Here is a 12,951-nt window from a genome sequence, read left to right as displayed (position 1 = left end):
AATTTTCTGCATACAGGTCTTTTGTCTCCTTAGGTAGGTTTATTCCTAGATATTTTATTCTTTTTGTCACAGTGGTAAATGGGAGTGTTTTCTTAACTTCAGATTTTTCATCATTAGTGTATAGGAATGCAAGAGATTTCTGTGAATTAATTTTGTATCCTGCTACTTTACCAAATTCATTGATTAGCTCTAGTAGTTTTCCGGTAGCATCTTTAGGATTTTCTGTGTATAGTATCATGTCATCTGCAAACAGTGACAGCTTTACTTCTTCTTTTCCAATTTGGATTCCTTTTATTTCTTTTTCTTCTCTGATTGCTGTGGCTAAAACTTCCAAAGCTATGTTGAATAAGAGTGGTGAGAGTGGGCAACCTTGTCTTGTTCCTGATCTTAGTGGAAATGGTTTCAGTTTTTCAGCATTGAGGACGATGTTGGCTGTGGGTTTGTCATATATGGCCTTTATTATGTTGAGGAAAGTTCCCTCTATGCCTACTTTCTGGAGGGTTTTTATCATAAATGGGTGCTGATCATTAGAGAAATGCAAATCAAAACTACAATGAGATATCATCTCTCACTGGTCAGAATGGCCATCATCAAAAAATCTACAAACAATAAATGCTGGAGAGGGTGTGGAGAAAAGGGAACCCTCTTGCACTGTTGGTGGGAATATAAATTGATACAGCCACTATGGAGAACAGTATGGAGGTTCCTTAAAAAACTACAAATAGAACTACCATACGACCCAGCAATCCCACTACTGGGCATATACCCTGAGAAAACCATAATTCAAAAAGAGTCATGTACCAAAATATTCATTGCAGCTCTATTTACAATAGCCAGGACATGGAAGCAACCTAAGTGTCCATCGACAGATGAATGGATAAAGAAGATGTGGCACATATATACAATGGAATATTACTCAGCCATTTAAAGGAATGAAACTGAGTTATTTGTAGTGAGGTGGATGGACCTAGAGACTGTCATACAGAGTGAAGTAAGTCAGAAAGAGAAAAACAAATACCATATGCTAACACATATATATGGAATCAAAAAAAAGAAAAAAGTGGTCAGAAGAACCTAGGGGCAAGACGGGAATAAAGATGCAGACCTACTAGAGAATGGACTTGAGGATACGGGGAGTGGGAAGGGTAAGCTGTGACAAAGCGAGAGAGTGGCATGGACATATATACACTACCAAACGTAAAATAGCTAGCTAGTGGGAAGCAGCCACATAACACAGGGAGATCAGCTCAGTGCTTTGTGACCACCTAGAGTGGTGGGATAGGGAGGGTGGGAGGGAGGGAGATGCAAGAGGGAAGAGATATGTGGACATATGTATATGTATAACTGATTCACTTTGTTATAAAGCAGAAACTAACACACCATTGTAAAGCAATTATACTCCAATAAAGATGTTAAAAAGAAAAAAAAAGAGGCATTGCTGTGAGACGCTTCACTCTTGACTCCATGTACCAACTCAGATGCAGACAGACAACTGGGGGAAATGCAGAATCATGCCGTGTGAGCAGCAATGTCTATTCTGCTCGTGAAAAGTAGATTTCCGAACGTGGTGAGATGGGACTGTTAAGAGTGTTGGCAAGACTCCCCATGTGTTCTAGCAGACAAAGCAGAACATTTCTCTGTTCAATCTGTTTGCTTCAAGGAAGAAGGGAACTTATTATGGAGGGCATTCAGGAGATGGTAGAGCCGGCATCAATCACTACCCGCCCCCCTCACTCCGCCTCAGCACGGTCAATGGCTTGGCCAGGGTGGCAGCTGATTTCTGTTGCTTAAGTTAGTGTGTTAAGTCATGAGAGTTCAATGCAAGACCAGCTACTGGTTACTTTCTTAACAGGATACCCTTCTGGATGCTGGAAAGACTGTTTCTTAAATGTGGCAAGAGATCAAGTAGAAGAACTTCCATCAGAGGAAAAGAAGTTAGGAAATTTGACCAAGGTCACACTGAAAGATGACGTACGTAACCAAGATTCAGCTCAGGTGGCCTCCAGGGTCCACTACAGAATGGAAACCAAGCCACAGACAGATTTAACACTGTGGCTTCTTGAGGAAATGATCTTTCATGTAACTTCCTAACATTCTCATGGACAATATGTTCTTATCAGGGCAATGCATTACCTAAGGATAAGCCAGGTAAATGTTTGCTATTGTCTTAGGCTTTCTTATGTATCTAGTAATAGTAATAACACAGTTAACTAAAAAAAGTCCTTTATGGCTGGGAAAAATCTCTATCCTCAGAGATCACTCCAAACAACCTAGGCAGAACCAACATGAGAGGCAGAAATAACAACACTTACTAGCTGAGTGACCTTGGACAAGTAACTTGACAATTACTTTGTTTTAAGTGGGAAAAAGGACTTAAGTCATAGAGTTGATATATAAGTTAAGAAGACAGGGTAGTAGGCTGAATAATGAACCTGCAAAGATGACCCTGTTCTAATCCCTGGAACCTGTATGTTACCTTACATGGCAAACCCAGAACTCTGCAGATGTAACTAAATTAAAGACCTCGAGATGGGGAGATTTTCCTGGATTATCCTTATGGGAGGCAGGAGGGTTAGTGAGAGAGAAGCAAGAAGATGCAAGGGCAGAATCAGAGATTAGACAGGAGGGTTGGAGAGACAGACAGAGAGATCGGAAAATTCTATGCTGCTGAATTTGAGGATGGAAGAAGGGGCTAGGACCCAAGGAATGCAGGCAGGCTCTAGAAGCTTGAAAAGGGAACTAAACAGATTCTCCCCTCAAAGCCTACAGAAGGAGCCCGCCCTGCCAATACCCTGACCGAACTCACGAGACTGATTTTGGACTTCTGGTCTCCAGAACTGTGCCATAGTGAATCTGTTCTGTTTTAAGCCACTGCATTTGTGGTCATCTGCTACAACAGCAACAGGAAACTGATAAAACAGTATATGTAAAAGAACTGAATAGACAACCTGGCACGTTATGAGGACTCAGAGAAATATCTGTTCCTTCTTTCTCCTTTTCCCTCATGAAAAGGGACCAAATTTTAGCATCCCAAATCTACAGCAACTCCATCTACACTTTACCTCGCATCATAAATGATTCATGCAATACATTCGGTAGTGCCCTAATATTACCTGCTATCATATTAGGATAAAGATGGGTACATTTATTATCTACCCAACCATGGACACAAAAGGACCACTTATTTGCTCCATTGAAATCTGAAGAGAAGAAACACACTTTTGCCCAAGAGACCGGAAGCCTACTGGTTCACTAACAGCCCCCATGGTGGGCTACAGATCCAGGAATAACATGGGGTCCACACCTCACTTGACTAGTATTCTCCCTCCACTGAAACACATATTGTGTCATATTCAATCCACAGGATGGCTCCAGAGGAAGGTAGACCATATAAAGGTTCTTTGAATTACATTACTTTCAAACAAAGACAACATATAAATTGAAGAGTGTTTATTTTCTTTCTATAAAAAAAGCAAATCCAGTTTGCAGTCCTACAGAGGCAACATTTATTTCAACTGCCCAGGCAGTTAAGAGAAAGGGTTCCTGTTTTGCTCTGAATCCAGCTCTCATCAATTCTTGAGAGTCTATTACACACTCCAGGGAGAAACACCTGCTTGATAAAGAGCCTCTATGGCACTGACATGGTGCACAAGAAATGGCTTTTAAACTTAAGACAAAAGTCAAAACTCACCATTTTCAGGCCCCAAAGGTGGCCTCAAGGCTAATGCGATGCATTAGTTTTCCCAGTTATTAAAATATATATATATATATATATATATATGATTTTTAGTGGTTATCCATGAGGGCACTTTTAGGGCAAGAGTACAACTCTGAGAAAATCTCTGCTAACATTTTTCATTCCCTTCTCTCTCCTAATCTTATAGCACAAATACTACTTTATTCAAACATGATTTTTAATCTCAAGAAATTCATCTCATTTGCATCTAGGAAAAATAGCACAAAATTTGAAGAAAAGAAAGTACAGAGTTGAGCAATTTTGAAAAGATTTCAGAATCCCTAGCCACTTCCCAGTAATATCAACTATTTGTAGACCCCAGGGCGGTTGCAGAAGGTACAGCTTCCTGGGCTCACAGGACATTTGCCTTCCTCCCCAAGGATTAAGGACGACAGGGGGCTGAAGCTGTGAAAGAGGCCCAGTAACTATGCAAGGCGGCAGCCCTCAGTCTCTGGGAGTGTCAACTCACTCTGCGGCAACTGCAGATATAACATTAAAATGGATGGTATAGATTTTAACCAAATGGTGGCTGAAACAAATCATCTTGTAGCTGCTCAGCACACACCCCTACCCTGAATGAAGCCCTTTGAAGGACACTATTGTTTGTCCTAGTGACTGTGGATAAAGCAAAAATGGTTTGTGGTATATTCAATATCTTGTAATAACCTACAATGGAAAAGAATCTGAAAAAGTATTACATATATATATCTGAATCTTTGCTGTACATCTGTACATCTGAAACACCTATATATATAGATATATATAGATATGGATATATAGAGAACATGCATAGAATATATATATAATATATAACATATATAGGTATCTATATAGATATATATAAATATAGCTATAAATATCTGAACCACTTTTCTGTACATCAGAAACTAACACAACATTGTAAATCAACTATACTTCAATAATTTTTTTTAAAACTGGTTTGTAGTAACGGGTGGAGAGGAAGTGGCATGTGGAATCCTTGCACCTTAATTTGGTTTGTGGCCACACCAGGCCTTATGGTCTCTGAGACTGCTCCTCTGTGTGAAGGATACCTAGATTGCCACTGGCCAATTTTAATTTTTTTCCTTAAATCTGTACGATCACACCTTACTGATTTTATTAACTATGGAAAATTTTCATTCCCATTTAATTACACGGTGGTCTGAAAAAAAAAAAACTATAAACATTTATTCTATTGTAGAATCCGAACAAAAAAACTACTACATTACAGGACCAAGACCCTGAGAGCTGACTCGCAAGTTCGGTAGCAAAATACATGTGTGGTGTCCAATTATATTTTATTAAATATCTTTAGTATAAGTTATTTGTCTTCAAAGTGTCCCTTTTCTCTTTCCTTATTTTAAAAAGGAACATTGGCTCCTTTCCATAAACTTGTAAGTGGACGCCCTTATAATACCTCCCACGATGGTCCCATAAAGTCTGTAGCACAAGGTATGCCTCTCTGGTCTAGTTCTGGAGCCACGTAAGGTCAAAGCATGGCCCTTCCTGACCACTTGGATGACACCTGGTCCTGGTTGCTCAAGGTCTCTTCAGGGCAGGAAGCAGTGCAGAACAGGTCAGCAGTCTGACTTACCACTCTGTCAAATCTGTACTATAAACATTAGGTTATATAAACCCTCAACTTGGAATATCAGGTCTTCCTGACCTTGGTGCAAGTGATGGAAAAGAAAGTTAAATATGACTGCCAGGACCAACCTGATCCAGTCACTGCTGTTTGAAAAAGGATACCATCTCTCCCAAAACATCTGAACTCTGTAGAGGGAACAATAGTGAACACTAAGTGCTGTGTGTTGAATCTATGGAATTTTCTAGAACCCAGATATGAACTATTACTGAACATGGATAAATGTACAGTATATGAAGATATATCAGTTAACAGACCCACGTCAACAACTGTCTATTTCTCTTAATGTGGAACACAGAGTTTGATATACATAGGGACCAAAGAATTAAACATTAATATCTGAATAATTCTGCTACACATGTTGTAACACAAAATTTTTTTTAAAAAACAAACTGGGAGATTTGCTAATACCAGTGAGAAAGCAATATTTACAGCCACAACCCAGTACGTTGAATCATGCCTGCCACAAACTAGATGCTCAGTCAATATTTGTTGAATGACAAACAGACCTCCCTGTTTTCAAAAAGGAATCCAATTACTATTCATCGGTCCATACACAAATAAAAGTCTAGTGTCAATATTTAAAGGATTTCTTTTGCTCACCACCATAATACATTTTGATGAAATTATATAAAATGGACTAACTCGATACAACTTAACAAATAATAATAACACATCTTCTATGTGCCAAATACTGATGAATGTGCTCAGAGAGGGGTTCACAGAGAGTCATGCCAACCATCACCTTTACAGATGGAAACTGGGTTCCTGCGGAAATACACAAACCCAAGTTAAAAAAAAAAACAACAAAACTATTCATATGGATATTCCACCATGACCTGAAGTTAAGCATGTCAAGATCAGGACCCCTTCCTGGTTTCCCCTCCAAAGCATATCTGCTTCACCAGCTTGCCACCATCCTGGATGAGACCACATGGATCCTAGATGGCTTTGCTTCCCACATCTCCTACTATCTCCATTTCCTATTTTTGCAGTGCTTCATCAGAGCCTATGTATTTCCCTGATGTATGTTTCCATGCATCACCCACATCGAACACTGCAGGACAGCCCTCGACACTATAACAACTAGTTCCCTACCAGACCTTCCCTCCCAACTCCAATCACCTCCCTCAAGGATGAGCTCAATCACCCCATCCCACTTCATCATTTCGTCCCATCCCACCACAGGTGGAAAACAGGCCCTATACGAAGTGCTATTGACGACACAGGCAGATTTCAGGTGGGGCACACTCTTGCCACAGAGAAATATGCTTTAACCCAAAATGAGTGTCTTAATAAAGTGTCACTGTAATAATAATCATTATCATTATTATTTGAATGGTGGTTGATGTGGCTGTCAGCACGTGGGTGATCCTGGGGTTGCTGGGTCTGAGTCTGACGATGCCATCTCTGCTTGTTGGTTCATGATTCAGTCTACCCAGCACACCTCCTGAGGCTGGGCAGGCAGGGCAATCAGATAGCTACTCTGGTTTCCTTCTGATGCCCGTGAGCAGATGAACTGCACACTCGACATTAGCAGTGACAACATCATTTCAACAATGTCTCAAATAACGTGGACGTAAGATTGAACATGCATTTCACCTGCTGACGCTTTTCAAATTCCAACTTGATCCGGGACTTGATGCAATTGCAAGTGTCCTGATACGTCTGCTGCAGAGCGAGTTCCATGAGGTGCTTATGGTACGCCCCGGCCAGGTTCCCGCAGATGAAGATGATCACGTTGGCCAGGATCTGAGGACACAAAGAGCCACTCAATAGGGCGACCGTTTATCATTCGAGAACAGAACAACAACACAATGCACGTGAGCAGCAGTCTTCAAAGAGATGACTCTGCCTGAGGTTAATTTTATTTCTGTTCCCGAACTAACATTTTTATTTACTTAACAGAAAAGGATTCCACCCCCTTCTTGGATCTGTGCCCTCTGACAGGTCACTTTGCTGCCCCTCCCTTGTCTCTGGGCTCAGCCATGTGATTCGTTACAGCTAATGCAATGTGGGTGGGAGTAATTGAGTGCCAGATCCAGCCCAGGTTTAGAAGGCCTGGTGTGTTCTGGGTGACACTCTCGTGTCTCATCAGGAAAAGACTAGCCCGCTGGTCCCGGGAAGATGAGAAACTCATGGAACAGAGACACTCAGCCAACCCACAGTCGACTATCGAGGCCACTGGGATTTCATGGTTGTCATACAGCATTACTGTGGTACTAGATGATACAGGCTGCCCTCACATCGAACCTGTATTCACTGAGCCTGGAGAAGTTATATTCCCCATTATTTACTGTTTATATAGGAATATAGGAACCTTTCAAACCATGTAACTTGTTGCTCTATTCATGATAAAAACTGTTCATGTTCACAAAAATTTGTGGTGGCAGGGGAGAGAAAAATATATAAAGAAAAACTACAAAGAACCTATAATTGCCCTGCCCACGAAGAACGTGGTGCCATATTTTCTTTTATCAAGACCGTTACCTTGTTCCAAAGGAACCAAGTTCATTCTGAATGCAGTGTTTTGCTTTGCTTTTTTAATTTAACATTTAATCTGATTTTTTTCAGATCATGAAAATTCTGTAGAAACAGGATTTTGAATACTTAGATAATATTCAGTTCTATGACTATATCATAACTTAGTTATGTCTATACTATATTAATATTCTTTATTAATAAAGAATACTTTATTACTTACTTTATTAATATTCTTTATTAATAGTCTTTGCATTTGCTTTACGCTACAGTGGTCAACCTCGTGTCTAAAGCTTTGGCCTCATATTTAATCATTTCTCAGGCTCAATTAGTAAAATACACTGAGTTGAAAGCCTTGAATATTTTAAAGTTCTTGATACATATGGCAAAATTGCTCCGAGAAAATGTTCCACTGATATTCTCACCAGCAGTGTATGACCATGGTCTTTTCAAGGCCCACTATTAACACAGAGCAAGTGGTAAAAATTAAATAAAACTGATGATCATGTGATGATCAGGGCTAGACCTGCACAGGTCTGGCAGGGCATGCATGGTCACACCTGCAAAAAATGTGCCTCCGCTCTCACCCCCCTCCACATGACCCTTCCTCTCACCAAACGGGCACTCATCCCTTCAACAACAAAGGCAGAGCGTCTGTGTCCAAAAGCTCTGTGCTCCTTGCTAAGGGTCTCCCACTGACACAGGTCAGCTTAACACATCAGTCAACTGACACGGGCAGCATGCATGCCAGGACTCAAACACTCTTGGGGGAATTTTTATTCCTAAGCCTTCAAGGTTCCCATGACAGGACTTCACAGAGAACCATGCCATCCTCCCTCTGCACAGTGTAGTACTCCCGATGATTAAAATATTAGCTCTGTGCATTGCTGAGTGTGTGTGTGTGTGTGTGTGTGTGTGTGTGTGACATGCATCTGTGTGTGATTTGCATATGATACATGCATGATACATGTGTACATAATATGCATGTAAGATTTCTGTGATGTGTATGGTGTGTGTGATTTGTATATGTGATATATCCATGTGACACGTGTCTCTCTCTGAGTGATTCATGCATGACGTATGTATGTGGTACACATGTGTACATGGTATGTGTTATGTGAATGATATGTGTAATGGATGTGTGCATGTCGTATGTAATTTATATATGGGATAAACGTGTGGTTTGGGGTAGTAGTGTGTGTGGTGTGCGTACATCATGTGCACACGTGACACATGCATGTGCTCTGTGTGTGCCTCAGCACAGAACAGGGGAGCAGTGTGCTCATCTTTGGTGCTGCTCCCAAGCATTTCTAGTTGCACAGGCTCTGTTCCTTCCCACTGCCATTCTTTCCCACATCACCCCCGTGGATGTCAGTCCTTCGAGGATGTGGGAAAGCTCATGAGCTTCCTGGCTTCCTGCCTGAGCACAGGTCATTTCAGAGCCGGGCCCCGGGGTGCACTGTTAATTTAGTCCTGTCATACTTTGCTTCTGCAAAATGACCATCTGCTTCGCTAAAGATTCTTCAGACCTTGACATTGCTGAGTTTGCTTTGAAGAACAGTGACCCAAAGAATGCAGGAACAAGAAGTGCCAACACAAACCAGACTGCCCGGAATTAGAAAGCACCAACTCTTTCCTTATTAGGTGCAGCTGAAATAATAATAAAAATAACTGTGATTATCTATGAGAGCTTCTTCTTTTTCTCCTAAAAATGCCTTCAAACAAAGACGCAAACATTTTAGGAACTCAGTTCCTCCAAAATAAGAACCAAATGTAAGCAAGGGAACTGAATAAAGCCATCCCCTGTCCCCTGGCCTCCCTCAGCAGGGAGTACGAAAGGGGCATCTCTATTACAACACTGCCTGCCTGACCCAGTGCCCTGGCAACTTTGCAATGTCATGGGATGGAAGGAAAAGCCTTCTTTCGCTTACTCATTCATCCATTCATCCATTTGGTCAATGGATGCTGCATTGCTTCAAACAACATGTAATTCAAACCCTCCCTGGCTATAGATAATTAGAAAGAATGCATTTATAGATTTTTATTTGGATATGTAAAGGAAATGCTTAAGAAATAAACAGCTAAGGGTTTTAATGCCAAGTTGTTATGGTCTTTCTCTTCTGGTGGAAAATTTAATCAAATTACAAGCATTTTTCTGATCCCTGCTTTCATCCTAAAATACCATAGACTAAGGTTAATAGAATTAGTCCTGGTATTTTAATAACTACACATATTTACATATGTGATTGATATCCTAAAGCATTTTTCCGTCAAAAGGGCGCATTCATATAATGACTCTATAAAGCCTAGGGCACAAGGAAGTGATGCGGTTAAGGTTTTCTTTTCAAAAATAATATCACAGCATTTTACTTCCTAGAAGACTGTTTAACACACAATAAAACACACAATAAAAAATCCTATTTTCACAATGTTGGATTTATTTTATAACATCATACTGTCTTGATGTCTTCTTTTATCTCGTTGCTTCACTTAGCTACTCTCACATCTGTCAGAAAATAGGAGAAGAAACTTAGCTTCCCAAGAGATGTCTTGGAAGAAAATAAATTGTTTAAGGTAATAACAGCAGCCAAGGTTCACCATGAAGTTTCAAATTAGGCCTTAAGATCAAGCTTGACCCACGATCCAGAATCTGTGCAAACCGGACTCTGCCCAGTTGTCACAGAAGCCTGGTTGTCTCTACCACTTTCCATTTCCCCAACTTCACTTGAGGTGGGAAGATTGGTCAACACTTGTCAGTGATTCTCAGGAGATGCATAAATAATCAGTCCCGTGCTGGTGGGAAGGCTGGTACCCACCAGCAAACTCTGATTCTACTTCTTTCACAGCCATCACCTTGCCTTTCCAAACACACCTTGTTTCATCCTTGCAAGAGTCCAGAAAGTAAAACAGCCAGGAAGATGGACATTTTTGTTATTTCATTTTATAGGCAAAGAAACAAAAGTCTACAAAATTAAGAGACTGGAGGGCAGGGCTCCACCAGGCTCTCAGGATTACCCCATACCAACCCACATGGCCCTGATTCACATGGGCCAGGGCACATTGGTCTAGCATAATCCCACCCTCTACTTGTGCGTGGGGAAAGTATTTCTGAAGAATTTCTAAAGAGACATGTGTAAGCTTTGAAGCAGCTAACATCATTTTCCTTTACAAAGCATTTGTATTTGATGCTATAAAGTGCCTTCATCATTTAAAGTTCTTTTAAGTGGCTGCAGTTTGGAGACCACACGTCCATGGAGCATTTAACTATGATGCTGGTACATCGACGTACATTCAGAGGAAAGTAACAGGACGTGAGGCCGTTCCTAACGGGATCACGTGACCAAGGGCAACTGACCCGAGCAGGGTTATTTCACCCGGAAAAAGGACATTTAAGGATGTGAGCTCACTGTCTTCAAACAGTTGAGAAATTATCACGAGGATTAGGTGACCACTCAGGTCCTCTGTGACTCTTTTAAAGAGTTTTAAAATTGTTCAATACTCCCATTCTTAACCTCAGGTTAGGGGTTGCCGATTACAATGTCCACAGAGGTCAGCAGGCAGCACACATGCAAGCTGAGGGTGGGGTGAGGCTCCTGGTAACAGATGAAGCCCCATCACTCAATACCATGATTTCCCTGTGAGCTCACTGCACAGGGCTGGAGGAGAAAGGACAGTACAGCATTTAAAACAGGTCCTCAGCTTAAAACAAAGCAGATCATAAATATGCAAAAACACCAATTATAAGTCAAAGGATAAAAGGGATTATAAGAACTTGATGAACCGAGCTGCAAATGAATATTCAGCAAGCTCACTGCATCTCATAAGCATCAAATTTGGCTTAAATAAAACAATGCTCTTGCTTGGGAGAGAAAATGATCAAGGTAGAATTTTCCTTAACTGAGCTCTCAAACATGGCTACAGAGAATCACAATTCCATCCCCTCAGCATTTCCTGCAACCCCCAAAGAATTAAGTTTACTATATGCCCTGGCCTCAGGATTTCTGTTTTTTATCAGCCTTTTAGTATAGACCAGAAACACTGTGCTTTGTCTATAACATCTAATGATCCTCAGGTCACATGCTGGAATCTTCTTCTAATTTAAAATCCCTCCAGATAAGGAGTGGCGTCAGAAAATATTATGGGCTGAATGTCATGTCCTTCCCAGATGTATATACTGAAGCCTTAACTCCCAATATGATGGTATTAGAGGTGGGACCCTTGGGAGATAATTAGGTTTAGATAAGGTCATGAAGGTCCGGTCCCCACGATGAAATTAGCGTCCTTATAAGGAAAGGAATAGACTCTCTCTGTCTCTCTCTGTCTCTCTGTATCTGTCTGTCTGTCTCTCTTCCTCTCTCTGCCATGTGAGAAGGGGTGTCTGTCAGGAGGAGGGCCCTCACCAGAACAGAAGCATCAGCACCTTGATCTCAGCCTTCCCAGCATCCGGGGATGTGAGAAATAAGTATCTCCTGTTTGCACTACCCAGCCTGGGGTGTTTTGTTATGACAGCGTGAGCTAAGACAGAAAGTTATGAAGAAAATTGAAAAACCAACCACCTCAACAATGGGTGTTATTAGCGTTTTGGTTGGTTAGACTGGAATTGAAAATTGGGAGTCAAATGCAATTTGATTTCCTATGGAAATGGCCGCTAGAAATAGTACTGTTGGTTGTGATTATTATTTTCATTATTCTCTTTTATATTAGAGATGTTATTATTAGGTCTTTTTGAATAGCATACATTATGCTATTTTTCCAGCTATATTTGGGCTAAAGGGCTAAAGAATCTTACACTTAGGGTTCAAGTTTGGTATCACAGCTAGATAAAATTTCAGGGAGGAGTTTGAGAGTCATTTGCTTCTCTCAGGAGTGTTCCACCAGCTCATTACAGGCCAGTGGAAAGAGATGGGCCTAGAAGATACTCAAGGTCTTGATAGAAAGTTCCTCTCACAAATTAAGTCATTGAGAACACATCTTCCCTAGAAGGGAAAGCTGGCTTCACCCTGCAGAAACCCAGACTTGTACATCTCAGCTCAGGGATTGCAAATTTGAAACTGATGGGGAGAAAGCTGGCTTGATTAATAGTTTAGAA

The 12,951-nt window shown here is 40.9% G+C and overlaps 1 protein-coding gene across 2 annotated transcripts in view; it reads right to left on the bottom strand.

Annotated features, from left to right (window-relative positions):
• The window catches only part of ADCY2 (adenylate cyclase 2), a 433,385-nt gene that overhangs the window by 215,724 nt on the left and 204,710 nt on the right, over window positions 1–12,951 (bottom strand). For both annotated transcript variants that reach the window (XM_029217111.1, XM_029217112.1), the window contains exon 4: window positions 6,984–7,133. In XM_029217111.1, the coding sequence (XP_029072944.1) occupies window positions 6,984–7,133 (150 nt within the window). The remainder of the gene's footprint in view (window positions 1–6,983; window positions 7,134–12,951) is intronic.

The sequence above is a fragment of the Monodon monoceros genome, unplaced genomic scaffold (genome assembly GCF_005190385.1).
Source record: "Monodon monoceros isolate NGI ecotype Baffin Bay Population unplaced genomic scaffold, NGI_Narwhal_1 Super_Scaffold_12, whole genome shotgun sequence".
Classification (NCBI taxonomy): domain Eukaryota; kingdom Metazoa; phylum Chordata; class Mammalia; order Artiodactyla; family Monodontidae; genus Monodon; species Monodon monoceros.
This window is presented reverse-complemented; position numbering and strand designations above follow the sequence as displayed.